At 42.6% G+C, this 23,259-nt stretch overlaps 1 protein-coding gene across 1 annotated transcript in view; it reads right to left on the bottom strand.

Annotated features, from left to right (window-relative positions):
* Positions 1 to 23,259, bottom strand: part of LOC144260385 (DGAT1/2-independent enzyme synthesizing storage lipids-like) — a 62,633-nt gene that overhangs the window by 13,339 nt on the left and 26,035 nt on the right. The window contains exons 3-5 of the mRNA XM_077808998.1: positions 12,582 to 12,775; positions 6,831 to 6,891; positions 6,003 to 6,142 (exon numbers count right to left, since the gene is read on the bottom strand). Of these exons, the coding sequence (XP_077665124.1) occupies positions 6,003 to 6,142; positions 6,831 to 6,891; positions 12,582 to 12,775 (395 nt within the window). The remainder of the gene's footprint in view (positions 1 to 6,002; positions 6,143 to 6,830; positions 6,892 to 12,581; positions 12,776 to 23,259) is intronic.

Below are 23,259 nucleotides of genomic sequence, written 5' to 3'. Positions count from 1 at the left end.
CCTGGTGGATACCACGCTAGTAAAGGCTGGCAGATATGCAGGACAAGGTATTTTCTTGGCCTAAGTGGCCAGCACAAGGGATACCATGTCTTAGCCATAGGACAACCAGGGTATCTGTAATTGTGTCCTTACCTCACTGGTTGGTTTGTTGCATTCAATGTGATATAGCTCTCTCCCCTGAGTATAAAGTGGAGTGACTGTTTCAGGCATCGGGATTCTGCCACCTCTTCATTTACAACAGCAAATTGTTGTGTTGAGTGGTTGTGGACTCCACTCAGCACAGGGTCCTGCCTTTGTTCATGGACAAATTCTAGGTCACAGCTTCTAAATCAGCTAACGGCAGCCTCCTAGATACTCTTCCCATTTGCAACCCAGGTGAATGTCTTATAGTCTTCAAATCCCCCTCAAGAGATTCATCAGGTTCTCCTCATCCGGCTACTTCAAATCAGTCCAGGATTTCCCCAGGTGTTGGAATCTGGTTAGTGACTACAGTCTCTGGTTTTCCCAACTCACTGATATTTTCTTGGAAGTCTTGCCAATCCTGACCAATAATAATGGGATAGGCTAGCTTTGGGGATAGAACGAATGGAAGAGTCTCTATATGTCGTCCCATGGTAAACTTCAGTTGTCTGCTAGGGTAGGCCTTTACATCCCTGTGGATGCACTAGGGGAAGACTGTCTCCCTGGGGGGGGTCCCTCCTGTCCTGGCCAATGGCGTTTGCACCAAGGCCTGACTGCACCTAGAGTCCAACAGATTTTGTACTTTCATCCCCCAGATCCACATGGGGATGGTTATTTTGGAAGCCCCTGCTTTCTGCTGTCCACACCAGGCATATTGGCATTTCATAAGTGGGGTGTTTCCTTTGAGCAGGGGGGTTGGACCAGATGACCTCCTGAGGTCCCTTCCAACCCTGATATTCTGTGATTCTATGACGTGCCTCAGTTACCCACATAAGTAGCAGGTCACCATATTGTGGTCTGAGCCTCTTCTCTCACACAATGTTGGTCCTGGCTGTTGTAGGGGTCTGGCATCCACGTCTGTGTTAGCTTAGTCTGGTGATGGGGCCAAGGTTCTAAAGACCTGGTGAGGTTTTATCCAGGCTCTTCCTGCCTGGTTACTATGGCTTGCCCAGAGTTAGGGTGGTTGTCCTGACAGTTGAGCGCCTGGTAACTAGGGTATTCATCCTTGAGTGGCAGAGGTTCAGGTATGGGTCAGCTTTTTAGCCACAAGTTGTCTCCCTTCTCCTGTCTCTGGGGGCTCTTCATCAGCCATAAAGTTCTCCATCAGCTGCACCACCACCTTGGGCTGTGCCTCAGAATCCACGTGGGTCTCCAGGAGGAAGTATTTGTATGATCTGCTTTGTCAATATTAACTTAGCCAGCTGGGTTCTCATCTGCTGCCATGGCTGTAATCACCAATATTCCTTGTGTCTTTGGGTCATCACCCATGGTCAGGCTCCCTGGAGATATGTTTCCATCTAGAAGTGGTGGCAGATAATTCAGGATGGCTGCTTTAAACAGTTTGTAATTCATTGCAGACACAGGGTCAAGCCCTCAGTAGACTGCCTGGACTGGGCCAGGCTGGTAAGGGGCCAACATCAGAAACCACTGAGGCTACTGCCACCTGTTCAAAAGTAGTCAGGAAGGCTTCAGAGTGGCTGTCAGGCCCTGTTTTAGCCAGTTTTACAGATACAGGTGTGGGCAGAGGCCCTAGGCTCACAGCTCCTGCTACCAGACCACTAGATATCCCAAGAGGCTGTAGATTCATCAGCAACTCTTGGTCAAGGTTCTGTTGTAATTCTTTCTGCTGTGTTGCCATTTCATGCAATAGCTGTTGCTGTTGACCCCCTGTAGCTGTTGCTGTGTGGCCAACTGTTGCAAATTAATTTGCTGAAACTGCTCTTGCTGGGTTGCCCACTGTTGCTGCTCTTCAGCAGTCACTTGCACCATTGTTCTGGATCCATACTACTTGGGTTAAGTGTCACTCACGCTTGTGGGGTTTTACCAGTTCATTCTAATTTATTGTTGTATCAGAGAGCAACTGCCCATGTTCTCCTATTTGTCATAGGAGGGGAGCTTAAGGTGCTTCCTTTGTCCCCAGTGGCTCTGTTTCAGCAGGAGTTACTATAGAGTTGGTCTGAAGATGTGCTGTGTTTCTCTGGCTACAAGTATCAGGGAGACAGTTCCCTGCCCCCCATTTTGGGGTTAACAGTAGTCCAAGTGAAAAAGGTAAAGTTGAACAGTCTTACAGCCCAAAAACAGACAGGGTTGACCTCCCTCTTCTTGTGAAGCAAACAGGTCAACAACTCCTGAGCTAGGGCTGGGTTCTCTAGTCTCTTGTCAGGATATTGGACCCAGGCTAAGCTTCTTGGGCTGTACAAAAACAAAGTAAAGAAGGTCCCCCTACTTATCCATAGGCAGAGGATCTTCACCAGCTTTCCTAGCCAACAATCCCTGTATTGTGTGGAGTCAAGGAGCTCTGTGATCTAGCTCTGTGTCCCTCTGAGTGCTGCCTATCACTGAGATTGGCTCATAGATTCACAGAGATTAAGGTCAGAGGGGACCATTATGATCATCTAGTCTGGCCGCCTGCACACTGCAGGCCACAGAACCTCACCCACCCACTCCTGTAATAGACCCACAAACTCTGAGTTACTGAAGTCATCAAATCATGATTTAAAGACTTCTATTACAGGCTCCTTCTTTTTAAGGAGCTGCCGTTCTCCAGGTGCAGCAGATCTCACAGGTACGCTGGATTGGACCTGATTGTGCGCATAAGCCCTCGTTAACCCCTTCCTGACTGGGGTGGGAAGCTGTTCCACCACAGAACCTAAGACAGATATTTTCACTTAGATCAAAATAAAAGGAAACATATTCAAGATACCTAAAATCAAGATCCTCTGTGCCACACAACAACTTTTCCACCATAAATATGGTAAAAGACTAGGGTCCCCAAAGTTATTCATAAGGTAAGTGACATCTTAATAGAGAATTTGTTTTATGGACCACCTTCCCCTTCTGCGATGATCCAAATACTATTCCTGTGGCAACTAACCTGATTACTTACATGCAAAAAGTAACTTCAGGGAGGTATTTCAGCCTCTTTGAGGGAGTGTATTTGCCCTGAGTTAGCAGTCTTCACAATTTAGGAGTGATTCTATAAACTCAGCTGCTGTTGGACATCATATGACAGCAGTAACCCAGAGAGACGAGATCGGTGACATATCATCTTTTATTGACCCAACTTCTTTTTGTGAGAGACAAGCTATCACACTTATACAGAGCTCTTCTTCCAGTCTGGGAAACTTAATCAGAGTGTCACAGCTAAAAACAGGGTGGAACAGATCATTTAACAAAAGTAGTAAACACATATTTCAAGGGACCATTCAAGGTGAAGTGGTCCATTAACAGCCCTCTAGTCATAGGGAGGAAAGGAAGGATGAGGGGGGAAAACAGCTGAGGGTGGGGAGTTATTAGTGTGTTATAGATTGGATTTATGGCTCATTACAACAATCTTTCTAATCAATCCATGATTTTTAGTGTCTAGCAAAGTTATGAACTGAAGCTCCCAGCCTTGTCTTTTGAAAGTATTGTGCAGGCTTCCTTTGAGGATGAGGACTAATAGGTCAAATGTAGAGGGATCACTCTGTAAAAAGTAAAGGAGGACTTGTGGCACGTTAGAGATTAACAAATTTATTTGAGCATAAGCTTTCGTGAGCTACAGCTCACTTCATTGGATGCATTCAGTGGAAAATACAGTGGGGAGATTTATATACACAGAGAACATGAAACAATGGGTGTTACCATACACACTGTAACAAGAGTGATCAGGTAAGGTGAGCTATTACCAGCAGGAGAGCGGCGAGGTGGGGAGGAACCTTTTGTAGTGATAATCAAGGTGTGCCATTTCCGCAGTTGACAAGAACGTCCGAGGAACAGTGGGGAGAGGGAATAAACATGAGGAAATAATTTACTTTGTGTAATGACCCATCCACTCCCAGTCTTTATTCAAGCCTAAGTTAATTGTATCCAGTTTGCAAATTAATTCCAATTCAGCAGTCTCTCGTTGGAGTCTGTTTTTGAAGTTTTTTTGTTATAGAATTGCCACTTTTGGTAATCGAGTGACCAAAGAGATTGAAGTGTTCTCCGACTGGTTTTTGAATGTTATAATTCTTGACATCTGATTTGTGTCCATTTATTCTTTTACGTGGCGACCTATCCTTGCAACAAAGCCCGTTGCCAACTGTGTCCACATATCTATTCAGGGGACACCATCATAGGGCCTAATCACATCAGCCACACTATCAGAGGCTCATTCACCTGCACATCTACCAATGTGATATATGCCATCATGTGCCAGCAATGCCCCTCTGCCATGTACATTGGTCAACTGGACAGTCTCTACGTAAAAGAATAAATGGACACAAATCAGATGTCAAGAATTATAGCTGAATTGGAATTAATTTGCAAACTGGATACAATTAACTTAGGCATGAATAAAGACTGGGAGTGGATGGGTCATTACACAAAGTAAATCTATTTCCTCATGTTTATTCCCCCCCCCACTGTTCCTCAGACATTCTTGTCAACTGCGGAAATGGCCCACCTTGATTATCACTACAAAAGGTTCCTCCCCACCCCCCGCTCTCCTGCTGGTAATAGCTCACCTTACCTGATCACTCTCGTTACAGTGTGTATGGTAACACCCATTGTTTCATGTTCTGTGTATATAAATCTCCCCACTGTATTTTCCACTGAATGCATCCGATGAAGTGAGCTGTAGCTACACGAAAGCTTATGCTCAAATAAATGTGTTAGTCTCTAAGGTGCCATAAGTCCTCCTTTTCTTTTTGCGGATACAGACTAACACAGCTGCTACTCTGAAACCTTTGTAAAAAGTGTTCAGGTCTCAGGTGAACCCAGCAGTAATCCAGTCAACTTTTTACCTTTTTTGTCTGGCTAGAAACTTGTCCTTTGCAGACCTCTCCACCATCATTTACACATTTGTTACCTTAATATTAAACTATAGCAATGTGCTCTAAATAGAGTTATGCATTTAAGGCATTTAGAGAGTAACACTGGGGCAGAACACAGCAGCTGTCTCAGTGAAGCATTTTTCTGGGAACTCATGACATAAATGCTCTGGGATCTGCACTGGCTGTGTAATAGTGCTATCTAACTCCAGGTCGAGTTTAAGGTTTCGGTTATGACTTAGGAAGCCTTAAATAGCCTGTGACCTACCTAGCTGAGGGATTGCCTCTCTCCAGAGGCACACAAGCTGAATCCCCTTCACCATAAGGCAGAGAGTTGTGGATAACAGGATGCTCTTTGTGAGGGCTCTAAGACTCTAGAACTTGTTCTCCATCAGTCAAAAATAGCACAGATTTGGTGACCTAGGCATACTGCCAGACATCTGTTAGATGGGGTTTTTGGAGAGGGCTGGCTGAAATATACTGTCTAGAACTATGAATGTGTGGAAAGCTCTTTTGTGGGTGGTGGAAGGCAGATTTTCTCTCTGAATGATTGTTTTAATGCTGCTGGGGGTTTGTTGTAATATTAATTATGCGTTAGGGCACTAGAGCCTTGCATGCACATTTGTAAAAGTTATTTATTTACTTCCATTTAAATAATGTATTTTATCACAGCCAGGACCTTGTGATCATCCAACTCTTCACAGACTAACAAGTGATCCACAGAACACAGTCCAGAAACCTCTGGTGTAAAGTATCGAGGGAGAGGGCCAGGGAGGATAGTAATGAGACAGAACAATGCACGAATCTGTGGAGGAATCTAACAGTGCAAAATAATGTTGTCTGGACTGGAGAAAATGATATTTCAGACAGAGATATGTTATTGAATAACAGTACACTATTTAAGATGGCCAATGTACTGTAAGAAACCAGTAGTCATGGAATTTGATGTTAAATATTTCACACGTAACTAACATCATTTAAACTAAGACTGTAGGTTTCTTGAAGTTTCAAAGAGAAGAGCCAACTTACCTTCTCAACTAGTTCTGTAGCTGTTATATTTGGATCATAGGGAATGGGATCTCCAATATATGTGCGAAGTTTGACTGGGAACCCTCCATATTGAGGAACGAATGGCAATCGAAAACGTTCATCCAACCACCTAATAAACCCTGTGAATTATAAAAAAAAGGGGGGAGATTACATTTTGAGACATAGTAGATAAGCTTAGAAGCTAGCAGAGTCCCTGAATGCATCCAATGAAGTGAGCTGTAGCTCACGAAAGCTTATGCTCAAATAAATTTGTTAGTCTCTAAGGTGCCACAAGTACTCCTTTTCTTTTTGTGGATACAGACTAACACGGCTGCTACTCTGAAACCTGAATCAAAATGGTGTCTGGATTGTAACTAACAAATCTTAAGTGATTTGGTTAAAGGCAACATGAAGGTCAAGCAATATTCAGGGCCCATAATCTTGAAAATAATAATCTACTCTTCCATTACCTCATGCATACCAATTACCAGTTTAAGATGTGTCACCATGTAAAGCACAATTAATACCTACTCCAATAAATACATATTAAGATTAGATAATCCAGAAGAGTTTACATCACAAGAAAGTTACCAGAGTTAAAAGAGAACAAAAGATTAGAAAGCGGCAAAGAGTCCTGTGGCACTTTATAGACTAACAGACGTATTGGAGCATAAGCTTTCGTGGGTGAATACCCACTTCGCTGGATGCATGCAAGATTAGAAAGAAATTCACAAACTGAGTACTTCCCAGAAACAGTTGATTTTGAAAATATAAATAAAAAAACCTCTACGAACGAATTTGAAAAGATGCATATGAAGTAAATCTTACATGTTTTTCCAAGTGTTCTATAGCCTTCCCGAATATTCTGAGTAAACAAAGGGATGATGGGCTAAGAAATAAGGAAAAGAAGTGGTAAGACTATGGACAATAGTTCAGCCTTAGTTTTTTCTTTTAAATCTTGCATCATCTTTGAATAGAGTCATTCTGCATCTATATCATGTGGTTACAGGCCACTTTACCATCCCATTAAATCAAAATGAAACTGTTAATTTATCATGACTAGAAACTCAAAAGGAGTCACGTGTTTGTCAGGAGAAACTACAGCTACTTATGTACCAGGTGAGGCTCCATTTTCTGAGGGTTCTTTGAACCTAAATCACATGTTTCCATTATCATCACGATGAACACCAAAACAACACTGACAGATTAGTACTTAGAACAAGAAAAAATAATTCCACAGATATTGGAATTATCAGTTTCAGGAGTCCTGTTCAGCAGTTTTTTTTCAGTGCCTAAGAAGTTAGAATACTAGTGAGTTAGACAAAAAAAAATCCAGATATAGATATTATTTTGGTAACAAAATCTTGCAAGCAGATTCTAAAAATGCAGCAAAAGTCCTATATAAAACATACACAGATTATGCAATTTAAGAGTCTCATCTGTATTATGAAACTCTTGCAAATATTAGGAGAGGGGGCAAGAAGAAAGGATGACCTTGCCTAATTGAATGTTTGCTTTCTGATGCCTTTAATATTTAAAATAGTTTTAAGAAGTTGTAATTTTTCAGAAAATTATTTTTCTTTCAAATTATGATGCAAGTTATCGTCTCTCAGAAGCACACATTGAGATCATATCACCTCAAAGCAAATATCCTTCCTAAACCTTATGTTGTGACAGCTCCTTCATTATTATTATTACAGATTGAGCACCAACCACCCACCTGGGATGGTACAGAACTTTTTTTCCCCATCAGTTCCTATTCCAAGAGGTTTATCAGAGACATAAATTAGACCAGAGGTTCTGAAATTTTGTTATAGTGTAGACCACACTTTAACAGAGAATGTAGTTCTTGTGCAACATCCCTGTAACAGCCTACTATTGTACATTGTAAAACAAACATTCATTTGAAGAATTCTTCATTCTACTCCGCTGACATTTGATTCAAACTCTTTGTTTTTCATAATATTGAATTTAAATTCATAACTTTGCTTGACGCTAAAAATCATGGTCTTAATAAAGACACTGGATTTATGGTTTATAACAATCTGTAATCCACTAGCCCCCTTTTTGTCAACTGACTACAAGGATGTTAATGGGCCACTTCACCTTGAATGGTCCCTTAGTTTAGCATGACCATGTTCTCTTCTAATTTAGCTATGACTCTCTAAGTACCTTTCCCAGACCTGAGGAAGAAGTCTGTATAACTCAAAAGCTTGTCTCACCAACAGAAGTTGGTCTAATAAAAGATGATACCTCACCCACTTTACCAGTTCTGTGTGCCAGAGGTGATGAGTGAGGAGGCATGCGGGGTCATATGCCCCACCAGAGTTGCTGCTTGGCTTGTACTGAGCATGTTCACACAGACTGAGCATGCTCAGTAACATCTGCTGAAGCTGCCACCCTCACTCCATCCCCCGACGCTATTGGCAGGTACAGTTTGTCTCTGACCTGTGAAATGTGGTATAGGAAACTCTGATGTAGACAACAGTTCAAACACACAGACCACTGCAGAATCAGATGCTCCATTTGGGATCACATAGGGCCCCCCGGGGAATACATTGAAACTGTTTAATGGCTTAGCTACGTCCTAAACTGAAATCTTGGAGGAACACTGTTTGAAGCATACAAATTAAGTCTCTCCTAAATACTGTTCCTTTTCTAGGGGGAGATCCATTCTATTTCTTTTATATACAATAATCTGGTTTACAAAATATATCTTCTACTAAAGCTTCACACGGTTGTGGGATTACAATAGAGTAAATGTTTTAATGTAGGTTTTTATTTAAAAGGGTTAAAAGGGTTCTGATTAGGGCTGTCAAGTGATTAAAAAATTAATTGTGATTAACCGCACGATTAAAAAAATTAATCATGATTAATCACATTAATAGCACTATTAAACAATAGAATAGCATTTATTTAAATATTTTGGATGTTTTCTACATTTTCAAATATATTGATTTCAATTACAACACAGAATACAAAGTGTACAGTGCTCACTTTATTTTTTATTATAAATATTTGCACTGTAAAACACAAAAGAAATAGTATTTTTCAGTTCACCTAATACAAATACTGTAGCGCAATCTCTTTATTATGAAAGTTGAACTTACAAATGTAAAACTGTATACAAAAAACTGCTCTCAAAAATAAAGCAATGTGAAACTTTAGAGCCTACAAGTCTGATCAGTCCTACTTCTTGTTCAGCCAATCGCTCAGACAAACTAGTTTGTTTACATTTGCAGGAGATAATGCTGCCAGCTTCTTGTTTACAATGTCACCTCGAAATCATAGAATCATAGAATATCAGGGTTGGAAGGGACCTCAGGAGGTCATCTACTCCAACACCCTGCTCAAAGCAGTACTGATCCCCGACTAAATCATCCCAGCCAGGGCTTTGTCAAGTCTGACCTTAAAAACTTCTAGGGAAGGAGATTCCACCACCTCCCTAGGTAACGCATTCCAGTGTTTCACCACCCTCATAGTGAAAAATTTTTTCCTAATATCCAACCTAAATCTCCCCCACTGCAACTTGAGACCATTACTCCTCGTTCTGTCATCTACTACCACTGAGAACAGTCTAGAGCCATCCCCTTTGGAACCCTCTTTCAGGTAGTTGAAAGCAGCTATCAAATCCCCCCTCATTCTTCTCTTCTGAAGACTAAACATCCCCAGTTCCCTCAGCCTCTCCTCATAAGTCATGTGTTCCAGTCCCCTAATCATTTTTGTTGCCCTCCGCTGGACTCTTTCCAATTTTTCCACATCCTTCTTGTAGTGGGGGGCCCAAAACTGGACACAGTACTCCAAATGAGGCCTCACCAATGTCGAATAGAGGGGAACGATCACGTCCCTCGATCTGCTGGCAGTACCCCTACTTATACATCCCAAAATGCCATTGGCCTTCTTGGCAACAAGGGCACACTGTTGACTCATATCCAACTTCTCGTCCACTGTAACCCGTAGGTCCTTTTCTGCAAAACTGCTGCCGAGCCTTTCGGTCCCTAGTCTGTAGCGGTGAATTGGATTCTTCCGTCCAAAGTGCAGGACTCTGCACTTGTCCTTGTTGAACCTCATCAGATTTCTTTTGGCCCAATCCTCCAATTTGTCTAGGTCCCTGTGTATCCTATCCCTCCCCTCCAGCGAATCTACCACTCCTCCCAGTTTAGCGTCAGAAATGAGAACAGGTGTTCACATGGCACTCCTGTAGCCGGCGTCGTGAGATATTTATGTGCCAGATGTGCTAAAGCAGGGATGGCTAAACTTACTGGCTCTCCGAGCTGCATAAGACAAGCTTCAGAAGTTTGAGAGCCCGGGCACATCTGCCAGGAGATGGTGCACCCCACAGGGCTGAAGCTTCGAGGCCCCACCTTCCTGCTGGACAGAAGCGCTTACTCCACCACCCCACTGCAAGGAAGAGGTCCTGAGCTCCCCCCTCCCAATCTGGTAGGTGCACAAGGGGGGGTTGCATGGCGGGCTTGCGAGCTGCACTTTAATGGTAAAAGAGCCACATGTGGCTCACGAGCCACAGTTTGGCCACCCCTGCACTAAAGAATCATATGTCCCTTCATGCTTCAAGCACCAGTCCAGAGGACATGCATCCATGCTGATGACGGGTTCTGCTCGATAACGATTCAAAGCAGTGCAGACTGACGCACATTCATTTTAATCATCTGAGTCAGATGCTACCAGCAGAAAGTTGATTTTCTTTTTTGGTGGCTCAGGTTCTGTAGTTTTCACATCAGAGTGTTGCTCTTTTAAGACTTCTAAAAGCATGCTCCACACCTCGTCCCTCTCAGAGTTTGGCAGGCATTTCAGATTCTTAAACCTTGGGTTGAGTGCAGTAGCTATCTCTAGAAATCTCACATTGGTACCTTCTTTGAGGCTTGTCAAATCTGCAGTGAAAGTGTTCTTAAAAGTAACAACATGTGCTGAGTCATCATCTGAGACTGCTATAACATGAAATATATGGCAGAATGTCGGTAAAACACAGAGCAGGAGACATTCAGTTCTCCCCCGAGGAGTTCAATAATGAATTTAATTAACGCATTTTTTTTTAACGAGCATCATCAGCACGGAAGCATGTCCTCTGGAATGGTGGCCAAAGCATGAAGAGGCATATGACTGTTTAGCATATCTGGCACATAAATACCTTGCAACGCCAGCTACAAAAGTGCCATGCAAATGCCTGTTCTCACTTTCAGGTGACATTGTAAATGAGAAGGGCGCAGCTTTATCTCCCATAAATGTAAACAACTTGTTTGTCTTAGCAAGTGGCTGACCAATAAGTACAACTGAGTGGACTTGTAGGCTCTGAAGTTTTACATTATTTTGCTTTTGAGTGCACTTATGTAACCAAAAAAAATCTACATCTGTAAATTGCACTTTCACAATAGAGAGATTGCACTATGGTATTTGTATGAGGTGAATTGAAAAATATTATTTCTTTTGTTTTTTACATTTCAAATATTTGTAATAATAATATAAAGTAAGCACTGTACACTTTGTAAACGAAATCAGTATATCTGAAAATGTAGAAAAACATCCAAAAATATTTAATAAATGTCAGTTGGTATTCTATTGTTTAACAGTACGATTAAAACTGCAATTAATCGCGATTAATTTTTTTTTAATTGCGTCAGTTAACTGCAATTAGTTTACATCTCTAGAAGCAACACAATGGAATCCCTGTTTGCATACCAAGTCAACATAAGGATGTGACGTTAACATGAAGTCAGCACACCAGGGAATAAACCTTGGAGGAAAAGAGAGGTCATCCATACTTGGGGGACAAACAATGGATTTGGAGGGATATAAGGAGAAGGAAAAAGGACACCACTTTTTCCTGCATCTGAGGATGTAATTGGGCAGTATGATTACATTCATGAAAATGAGATCCCAACCTGCCCTGGTTGGGAACACTGTAAAGGACATTTAGGTGAGAAATGACTGCTTTTAGACAGATGGTTAGCCTGTTAAAGTTAAGTTTAGTCTCTAGAAAGCATATAGGGATTTTCTTTTATATGTAACCTTTCTGTTTCCATCATTATCCTTACTCACCGTCCCTGAAATCTTAGCCTTTGATAGTAAATGTATGATTGTTTTCACTATAAATATATCTCGGTGCTGTGATATTATATGGGAGCCGATCCTCACATGAATCAAACAAGCTGGCATGTACGCTGTCCTCTTGAAGACAGCAAACCAGGTATTGCTGTTAATGGTTAGTTACAGGGGCTGGATATCACACGGGAATGCTTCAAAACAGCTCGGGAACTGGCATGCACCTACTATTAGCCTGCAAACCATAGTGAGGGCTCCCATTGCCTCAAGAAGACTGTTTGGGTGACTGACAGACTGGTGGTGTCAGGGATCTGAAACCCAGTTAAGCACAAGCAATTCTTTCTCTAGCTGGAGACAGGGAGGTAACAAAGTGACTCATATTCCTAGGCATCCTGAGAAAGTGTCAGACCAGGTCCTGTAGCTAGTCTTGCATCCTTTATGACTCAGGCACAGAGAGGGTCATATAACACAAAACAATCAATGGGTTACACATTTACATCACACACACAGGAGACCACTCACCACTTTTGCATCTATGGCCACTTGAGCAAAACCTTTACGATTACCCCACAAGACACCGTAGTTTTCATCACTAAAGAATGATTCTCGAGCTCCACCTGGTGCAACACCCAGTAAGTTGCCTTTCTTCAGAATTTCAACACATTGTTCTCTCCCCCCATTCACTGCAGTAAGCAGTTTAAGATATAGTTGTAGGCCTGCAATAAACATAACCAGTACAGATCATTATGGTACATTAAACTCATTACATAATTCATATTTTGAAAATTAAACCCAATCAAACACACACACATATCTTCAGCATTTTTTAATTGTGGCTACATATTACATATCTGAAAAAACTGGAGATGTCATAATCAGTATAATGAGTTCAATGGAGTAGAGTTCTGAAACAGAGCAATAAAGAGAGGCAGAGGCCAAATTATGTTTTATCTCAATCAGCTGGGATAAAGGAGAAATCAGTTAAGTGGGAAATAATCACTAGTAAATCAGAGTTAGTTGTTTTCGCAGGAACTACTTGGGATTACACCATAAACTATTACTGTTATCTACCTGTATAGTAACTACTATTATCTTAATTAAACATAATTAAATGTATAGGTAATAATTTACATTTATGAAATAGCGGAATTTTGAATTAGAGAATACAATGCTCTAGAACATAAACCCCACTGTTATAAGTTCACTTTTCAGTTTCTCAGTTTTCAGCCTCTGGAAGCCCAACATATGAAGGAAGAGTTCTTAGGATGTTTAGTTATATCCTTAGCAATCCTCTTGTGCAATCTTTGTTTACTGTTTTGAGTTCCAGCTTAAATAAAGGGTTCTGTTCCTTGATGTGATGTGTTGGCTTCTTGATTGAAGAAGATTGATTATTCCTCTGTTACTTTCTGGCTTATAGTTCCTTTCCTCTCTGGCAATTTCTCTATTCCTGTCACATCACCTTAAGATTCTGTCTGGATGTTTTGTTTTAAAGTCCTTACTACTTTCTTACTTTTGCTACAGCTCACTTTTTCCATATTTCTTAAGTCTGTTTCTCTTTAATTACAGTTTCTCTTTTATTACATCTTATTTCGTTCACATTTTATTCTTTCTTTACTTTTCTCAGAGTTTTCTAACAATGTTTTTCTAATAATTTCTTAGATTACTTAGAGACTCTTTAGCTATTTTTCCGCGTTTAGCTATACTGTTCTTCTTTTAACATTTCCTCTTTTCCCCTTATACCACTGTCTTTCCTTTTCCCAGGTCCTGTCCCTTTTGTGATTATCCCTACTTTCCTAGTATCTCTGTCTTTCCTGTCCCTCCTGAACGGGCCATATTCCATTTCAGCTCTGTTCCTAGGACCGCTTCAATGACACACCTGAGCCACTGGAGTCCCATACACTTGTTACCCAGGGTTCTTTCAACCCAAAGCTCTTGGTAACTTTTACTCTGTGCGAGGTGGTGTCAGGAAATAAATCAGGGGAGACACAGCCGTCCGACCGATAGATGGCTGGCACAAACAGGACAACACAAGACTGCTTTCACTTAAAGCTTAACTTTACTTAGTCTCAAGCACTTATACACACATATGCAACAGGTTAGTAAAACACCCCTAACCCTTGATAATTACCAAAGCTGAGTGTGGCTCTCGAGTGGCACAGCAGCAGCCAGTCTGCCAGTGGGGAACACAAGATGCATCCAGAGGGAGAGTCCAGTCCTGAAGAGTCCTACTACCTCAAACTTTTCCTACTTATTTATACATTAATAATAGAATGACGTGTCCCTTAAAGAAAACTTGTTAAGCAAGCAGTTCCAATGAGCAAGCAAGAGGCTCCTTCTGATTATCCATTAACCAGGTGTGGGTTTTCCCAGCGTTTGCGGCCTTGAGGCCCCAATAGACATTCCTGGGGCACATCCTGCTCTTCTAAAATGCATGTATCAGCAACTTCAACACAATTCTTATCAGGAAGGACACGGGGTCAAGCTGCCCTCTCTGTGGCACCCAAAAAAAACCCTCCCCTCCTGCCTGGGTTAAACTGAGACTGCTGAATGGCCAATTTACAGCCTGCTGACTTGGCTGCTTTTAGCAATAAGCCATAGTGGTTTCAGGCACTTTACTGCTTTGCCAAAGTCTCCCAGTACACCCTGGCTCTCCACTTACTGCATCCCTTCTTTCCTGTCCTGGTTGCTGCCTTGCTCACTACTTGCCTCTCTCCCAGTGCTGGCCAACCTCCCTCCAGACTTCACCAGCTGTTTCTACCACTGTCTGTTTAGCCTGCTTGCAGCAGCACTCCAGGAAGGAAACTGCCACCTGCTCTTCCCCTCTTGTTTTTTCTTTTCCTTTCTATTTCTCCCCCCCCACCCCCCAAACCATCCCAGGCTCAACGTCACCCTACTTCAACAGCCTCACAATAAATGGAGTTATCCAGACATAGAACAGACAAAGTAGATAGAATAAAACCAGGGAAGTTACTGCAGGGTGACATGACTGTGCTGAACGGTCTTTGTATTTTTCAGTCACTACTACCGCATCTGTTGATGGATACAAATTTAAGGCCAAATTCTGACTTTAGTGGTTGCAGAATTTGGTCCATAGTTTTTCTCACTTTTACATTAAAAACTTTGGAGACTTTGCCTGAGGCTCACTTGGAAATCAGAATTGTTTTATAAATTTACAGCTTGAAACTAAACAGCCCTTTCTTGTGTGCTCCTTTTGTTAGAAGACATTTTGACAACCAGCAGAATGCCTAATGTTTTTAGGCAATTGCCAGTAACTGGAATATCAATTAATGTGCTCATTGCTAAAAGTAGCTAAGCTAGCCAGTAGGCCTTTGTAGCAGCCTTAGCATAACTAAATGAGCTGGAAGGTGGGAGCTGAGTGACCATGGGAGTTGGGCATGACCCTGCTTGCCTTCCTGTTTAAGCTTTCTTTGAAAGTGCTGAAATTGTATCTTTTAAAAAAACAGGAAGTCTAGAGATATCTTTGGACTGTTGTTGTGTGAAAGACAGCTGCAGGACTAACAGCTTAAAAAGTGCTTGCTTAATGGTTTTTCTTTGATTGACATGTTGTTGATATAATTGTAGTAGTTACTAATCTAAAAGGGGTAGACAGGTCTGAGGAATTTGGATTTGACCTTCTGGACATCTCTTGGAATCCAAAGTGACAGGCATTCAACTGGCCACTTGAACTTTGTCATCTGACCACTCGAGACCCCTTCAGACCGTGGGTAACTATTATTTGGGGGCGCTTTAACATTTTGCATATCTTTGTGCTTGAGATCTAATAAAATAGTAATTTTGGATGAAAGCACTTTGGGTTTGTGCCAAACTTTAATCAGACGGATGCAGTGTGTCACCCACTGATTTGTTCTTGACACTATCTCGAAAGAGTACAGTTACTCCGAGCTTTGGTTTGAGAGAATCCTGGGTAACACCCTCACTTAATTTGAATGAGTTAAAAAAAGTCACAGTTGCTTACCCAGAATATATACACAACACCTGAAAATAAGCCTAACTTACCATTACCCTATTGAGAAGCTAAGAACTTTTGAGTGGGTTATAAACTATAACTTCTTGTAGTCTGAAGACAGGGGCAAAAAGTCACAACACAGGGAAACATGGTATATATCAGAATACCAAGAGACCAATACCAAGATTAAAAATGATCCAAATTGCTCCAATAACAAAATTATGTTAAGGATAGTAAGAATTTTTGACACTACAGATGTATATTAGGAAATTTTATTACCTTTTTTCTTTCTGAGTTCACAAATGTAGCTCTGAGATTTTGGGTTGCAAATGAAATAAAGATTACTAAAGTTCAGTTCCTCAAACTATTTTCAGTTGGTTTAAAGAAACTCCTTACAAAGATGTTTAACTTTAAATGAATACAAAAACTGAATCATCCACATTATGCTGAGCAGTATGGGAAGTGGGGATTATACTTTGAAACAGCCTCTAAGGAGAATAGCATAGACAAACAAACCACTAGCTCCTAGGTAAATTTGAATTGCATTAACAAACCTCCAGCTACCAGTGGAATAATGGTAGCCTAATTACGGTGGAAAATGACCAGAAATTTTTTTGAAGCATTAAACTTTAAAAGGTATGGTCATTCACCCATAAATTTACAGTAATAAAGAAATATACTACATAAAATAATTCCTTATACACCAAAGTAGTACAGTGAAGTAAGAAGCCAATCTCAGAAAGAAAGAAAGAAAGAAAGAAAGAAAGAACAGTTCTCCTCCCAGTGGCCTCTGCATATTACCACTTGTGAAATGTATCAGCCAAGCCACTCTGACAATGAAACCTAGCTAGCAGTGCTCAGAGCCCGCTTCAGTTGTCCTGAAAATTCTAGGGGCCAGGCTATACAAAGGGCCACAGCGATCCATAGCCACTCCAATTCCTTCCTGCGGCCTGCAATGATGGACTCTGAACCTTTCTGGACTTTTGCTCTGATCCTTTAAAAGCCCTCTAGTAGTTATGAAGTTAGAGTTAAGGATTGTAGTTAGTTTCTAGTTTACATAGGTAGGGTAGTTTAGTTTTACAGTACACATTTTAATGGAAAAATTCAAACAGTGGAGCTGAAGAAGAACCCTGGATTCAAACATTGTGTCTCCTACCCAAGATGTTTCTGGCCTCAGATGCACATTCCTGATGCCGTGCTTACTTCAGAGAGAGACAATCTCCATCAAGGTGCTCAATCTGCATCATGTTTACTCTGAGAGCTAAGAAGGGGAGACAGAATAGATTGCATGTACTCCTTCAGGAGGCATTTGTCAGCTCAGAGGGATCTGAGAAGACATCAGATCCAGGGGATAAGTCCAGACCATCTTTAGCTCTAGGTCCTTCAGATCAGAAAGATAAACAGAAACATAATGACCTCTGTCCATTCTGAGGGCACCTTCAACTCCAGCAGCATCGGCTGTGCCACCTTCAGAGAAAGGGAAGAATGAGGCTAAGAAGGTCTCCAGGTCTGCAGATCTGAGACAAGATGAGAGAAATCTACCTATGGAAACCACCTCTGTTAGTAGAACTATTCCAAGAATGGAAAATTCATCAGATCCAGAGTCTATGAATCTGAATAAGATTATGGCACATAAAAATTCTGTGAGCAGAGCTAAGATACAGGCATCAAAGTCTTTGGAATCAGTGTGTAATCAAGGTACTTTGCCAGTTTCAAGTACTTGGGAAGCTACCCTTAAGCCTGCGGCTTACAGAGTGCAACCATAGCCAGTGAGAACCACTCTTGTGCAACATTCTGGTTCCAATCCTCCTATTTATTCTCTCACAGAAATGGCTCAGATCCAGCCCTCTTGAGTCCTTAGCAATCTCAGATGCACAAAAAAGATCAAGAACAAATAAGAGGAGCTCTTCTTCAGCATGCCTTTCCTTACCTCCAGAGAATAAGAGAAGAGAGGAATGGTGATTTCACCTCCAGTTCCACTTCCCAAGACACATTTGGGATCTCCACATATATTATCTCTATGATCCGTTCTATAAGATCCACTGCTGTCACCTCTACTCTCACTATCAGATCCAGGATCAGAACCATTATCTGAGTAATATCCAGTTCAGATCAGCTGGTACCATTGGCTCCTTCTCATCTGCCTGATCATAACAAGAGATATTGGGACTCAAGATCCTGTCAAGAGTATGAATCGGATCTGATGACTGAATCCTGGCCAGAATGGCCTTGGTCACATTGGCTTTATTGACTGGATCTGTATTATGCATCTTACTGAGAACACATGAGACCAAGTAAAGGACTTAAAAAACTACTACTTACTCTCCATCTGTGGAAGCAGTAGCTTCCAAGAATTGATTGAAAGGATGGCGGCTATTTTAAAGTTACAAACCTTGACTTCAAAATTTCTCCTTCTCTATTGAATATTCTTGGTTCCCACTTGTCCTCCAGAGTTCCTCTACCTTTGTTGATTGGTTTACCACAACCTGCAAAACTTATTTGGTCCAACCCAACATCAGTTCAGTCAATATCTAAAAACATAGGCAAACTGTATCCTCTTCCTCAGGAAGGTTTCTCCTACTTTCACCCATCCTATCGCTAATTGCTTGCTGGTCGGGGCAGCCATTCAAAGAACAACACTAGGCACCATGTGTCAGCCTATTCCAAACAAGGAAATGAAACACTGAACAAGACATGAATTCACAGCAATAGTCACAGTAGCCTTGTAAATATGTAGCTAGTAGATAAGGGAATAGAAGGGAAGTGAATGATATGTAATGGATGACAGATGTGTGGCACATGGATAGCACATGATCTGTATGGAGATTGGTTCCTATAAATTAATAAATCAGTCACACACTTGATATAGAATCATAGACTTTAAGGTCAGAAGGGACCATTATGATCATCTAGTTTGACCTCCTGCACAACGCAGGCCACAGAATCTCACCCACCCACTCCTGTAACAAACCCTGACCTATGTCTGAGCTATTGAAGACCTCAAACTGTGGCTTAAAGACTTCAAGGAGCAGAGAATCCTCCAGGAAGTGACCCGTGCCCCACGCTGCAGAGGAAGGCAAAACACCCCCAGGGCCTCTGCCAATCTGCCCTGGAGGAAATTCCTTCCCGACCCCAAATATGGCCATCAGCTAAACGCTGAGCATGTGGGCAAGACTCACCAGCTAGACACCCAGGAAAGAATTCTCTGTAGTAACTCAGATCCCACCCTATCTAGCATCCCATCACAGGCCATTGGGCATGTCAAGGTTCTTTCCCCACTCTGAACTCTAGGATACAGATGTGGGGACCTGCATGAAAGACTCCCTGAGCTTATTCTTACCAGCTTAGGTTAAAAACTTCCCCAAGGTAGAAACTTTGCCTTGTTCTTGAACAGTATGCTGCCACCACCAAGTGTTTTAAACGAAGAACAGGGAAAGAGACCACTTGGAGATGTCTTCCCCCAAAATATTCCCCCAAGCCCTACACCCCCTTTCCTGGGGAAGGCTTGATAATAATCCTCACCAATTGGTACAGGTGAACATAGACCCAAACCCTTGGATCTTAAGAACAATGAAAAATCAATCAGGTTCTTAAAAGAAGAATTTTAATTAAAGAAAAGGTAAAAGAATCACCTCTGTAAAATCAGAATGGTAAATACCTTACAGGGTAATCAGATTCAAAACATAGACAATCCCTCTAGGCAAAACCTTAAGTTACAAAAAGACACAAAAACAGGAATATACAATCCCTCCAGCACAGCTTATTTTACCAGCCATTGAACAAAAGAAAATCTAACGCATTTTCTAGCTAGATTACTTACTAACTTAACAGGAGTTGGAAGGCTTGCATTTCTGATCTGTTCCCAGCAAAAGCATTACAGAGACAGATAGAACCCTTTGTTCCCCGCCCCCCTCTAGATTTGAAAGTATCTTGTCCCCTCATTGGTCATTTTGGGTCAGGTGCCGGCGAGGTTACCTTAGCTTCTTAACCCTTTACAGGTGAAAGGGTTTTGCCTTTGGCCAGGAGGGATTTTATAGCACTGTATACAGAAAGGTAGTTACCCTTTCCTTTATATTTATGACATGCCCCCCAAATCACAGATAGGGTGAAACACTGGTTGTGATTTCTTCCTGGAGCTCTAGGAGAAAACAGAGTTAATAAGACACATGCACCTCTAAAATATACTACTAACTGTATAAAGACTAACAATATTTTCCACATCTTAAGGACGATTTTAACCAGTAGATTCTGGGAAACTTTCAAGGGAGAGTGCATCAGCCACTTTATTAGAAGCTCCTGAAATGTGTTGTATGTCAAAATCAAAATCTTGGAGAGCTAAACTCCACCGATAAGTTTTTTGTTATTTCCCTTGGTGGTATGAAGCCACTGTACCACAGCATGGTCAGTTTGCAGGTGGAAACGCCGTCCTCAAACATATGGGCGTAGCTTTTCCAGAGCGTAGACAATGGCGTAACATTCCTTTTCAGTGATTGAGCAGTGGCTTTCCCTCTCAGACAGCTTCTGTCTGAGAAACACGACAGGATGGAACTCTTGATTCGGTCCTTCTTGCATTAAGTCCACGGTATCTCCCCATCTGGTTTGGGAACTAGAACCACTGGAGATGCCCATGCACTGCCAGAGGGGCAGATTACACCCATCTGTAGTATATCTCCCGTTCTATAGCAGTTTTAGCTTGAGGAGACACCCGTTAAGGTTGGGCTCTAATTGGGCAAGCATTACCTGTGTCAATGGAGTGGTATACCCGTTCAGTCAGTCCTGGGGAGTCTGAGAACGTCGGTGCATAGTTAGTGCACAGCTCCTTGATCTGCTGTTGCCGCATACGCCCAAGGGTCATGGAGAGGTTCACCTCTTCCACGCTACCATCCCTTTTCCCTTCGTAGTAGACACCTTCAGGCCACTCAGCGTCATCTCCTCCCTGGGCTGTAAACTGACAAACCTTTAATTCTCTGGAATAAAAGGGCTTTAGAGAATTAATATGGTACACCTTAGGCTTTCGGTTGGGTGGGGAATACTATGAGATAATTAACAGCTCCCAGGTGCTCTTGGACCATGAATGGCCCTTCCCACGACACTTCCATTTTATGGGCCTGGAGTGCCTTTAAGACCATGACCTGGTCCCCTACTTTGAAGGAACGCTCTCTGGCATGTTTATCATACCAGGCTTTTTGCTCTTTTTCAGCATCCTGTAGGTTTTTTTTAGCAAGGGCTAAAGAGGTTCAGAGGGTGTTTTATAGGTTGGTTACAAAGTCCAGAATGTTAGTTCCTGGAGAAGGTGTAAACCCCTCCCATTGCTACTTCACCAACTGTAATGGCCCCTTAACCTCGCAGGCACATACAAGTTCAAATGGTGAAAATCCTAAACTGGGATGTGGTACAGCTCTGTAGGCAAAGAGCAACTGCTGCAACACTAGGTCCCTATCATTGGAGTGCTCATTTATGAATTTACATATCATGGCCCCCAAAGTTCCATTAAACTTCTCCACCAGGCCATTTGTTTGATGGTGGTAAGGGATGGCAACCAAGTGATTCACCCCATGAGCTTCCCAAAGGCTTTCCATAGTTCCTGCCAGGAAATTAGTCCCTGCATCTGTGAGGATGTCAGAGGGCCAAACTACCCTGGCAAAAATATCTTTTAGTGCCTGGCACACACTTTTAGCCTGCTGTTGCTTAGAGCTACTGCTTCCGGCCATCGGGTGGCAAAATCCATGAAAGTCAGTATGTACTGCTTTCCTCTGGGTGTCTTTTTCAGAAAAGGACCCAGAATATCCACAGCTACTCGCTGAAATGGAACCTCAATGATGGGGAGTGGCTGGAGAGGGGCTTTGACCTGGTCTTGGGGTTTTCCCACCCTTTGGCACACCTCACAAGACTGGACATAGGTAGAAACATCCTTGCCCATTCCCTCCCAGTGGAACGACTTTCCCAAATGGTCTTTGGTTCTGTTCACCCCAGCATGGCCACTAGGATGATCATGGGCTAAGCTTAATAGCTTTACCTGGTACTTAGTTGGAACTACCAACTGTCTCTGAGGATGCCAGTCTTCCTGGTGTCCACCAGAAAGAGTTTCCTGGTATAAAAGTCCTCTTTCTACAACAAACCTGGATCAGTTAGAAAAGCTGAGAGGTGGTGGGTTGCTCTGTGCCGCCGTCCAAGCTCTCTGGAGGCTTTCATCTGCTTCCTGTTCAGTCTGGAACTGTTCCCTTGATGTTGGAGACATCAGTTCCTCACTGAATTGTGGACGTGGGCTTGGTCCTTCTGGAAGCGATGCAGGTGATGGGGCTGTTTCCGTTGACTGTTTCCGTTGAACCGCTCTCCGCTGGTGCACTATGTTGGGTTTCAGGCTCCGGCTGAGACTCTTGTGTAGGGTTATCTGCTGCTGCCAGTGCAGGTTCGGTGGGGTCCTCTGGTGTTGGGGTTGCAAGTACTGGATTCAGTGCTGGCAATGGTTCTGGTGCTCATTGTTCCACCGGTTCTGGTTCTGGGACTGGCTCTATCTGGGTCTCTGGGACTGGATCCGCTACTGCTGTTGCAGACGTTGACATGGGGTCCGGTTCCATCACCTCTGACCAGGTCCTGGTAGAAGTTTCCGGAACAGAGCTAGTTGTGACAGCTTGCTTAGCCTGGCTGTGGGTGACCATTTCCATTCTCTTGGCTAGGTTTACATGATTGGCCAAGTCTTCCCCCAACAGCATGGGGATGGGATAATCATCATAGACTGCAAAAGTCCACGTTCCTGACCAGCCCTTGTACTGGACCGGCAACTTGGCTAGGCAAGTCAAAAGACTTTGACTTGAAGGGTTGAATCGTCACTTGTACCTCTGGGTCGATTAAATTGGGGTCCACTAAGGAAGCATGGATAGCAGACACTTGTGCTCCGCTGTCCCTCCATGCTGTGACCTTTCTTCCCGCACACACTCACAGTTTCCCTCCGCTCTGAGGGTATCTGGGAGGCATCTGGGCCTGAGGGTCTCTGGTGTGATTCTGGTGCAATGATCTGTAGTCTGTTGGGGTTCTTGGGGCAGTTGGCCTTTACATGCCCCGGCTTGTTACATTTAAAACATCACCCAGCTGACTGGTCACTGGGGTGAGGTGGGTTGCTGGAGAATGGTGTGGGGGGACAATAAAGTGTCTGGAGTGTTTCTTGGGGTGTAGTTTGGGCCTTGGGCTGCCCCCCCGTAGTAGGGTGTAGTCTGAGGTTGTCCCTTCTGGTAT

This window comes from Eretmochelys imbricata, chromosome 2 (genome assembly GCF_965152235.1).
Source record: "Eretmochelys imbricata isolate rEreImb1 chromosome 2, rEreImb1.hap1, whole genome shotgun sequence".
Lineage (NCBI taxonomy): Eukaryota > Metazoa > Chordata > Testudines > Cheloniidae > Eretmochelys > Eretmochelys imbricata.
The sequence above is the reverse complement of the archived record's forward strand: the minus strand, read 5'-3'. Positions and strand labels throughout refer to the sequence as shown.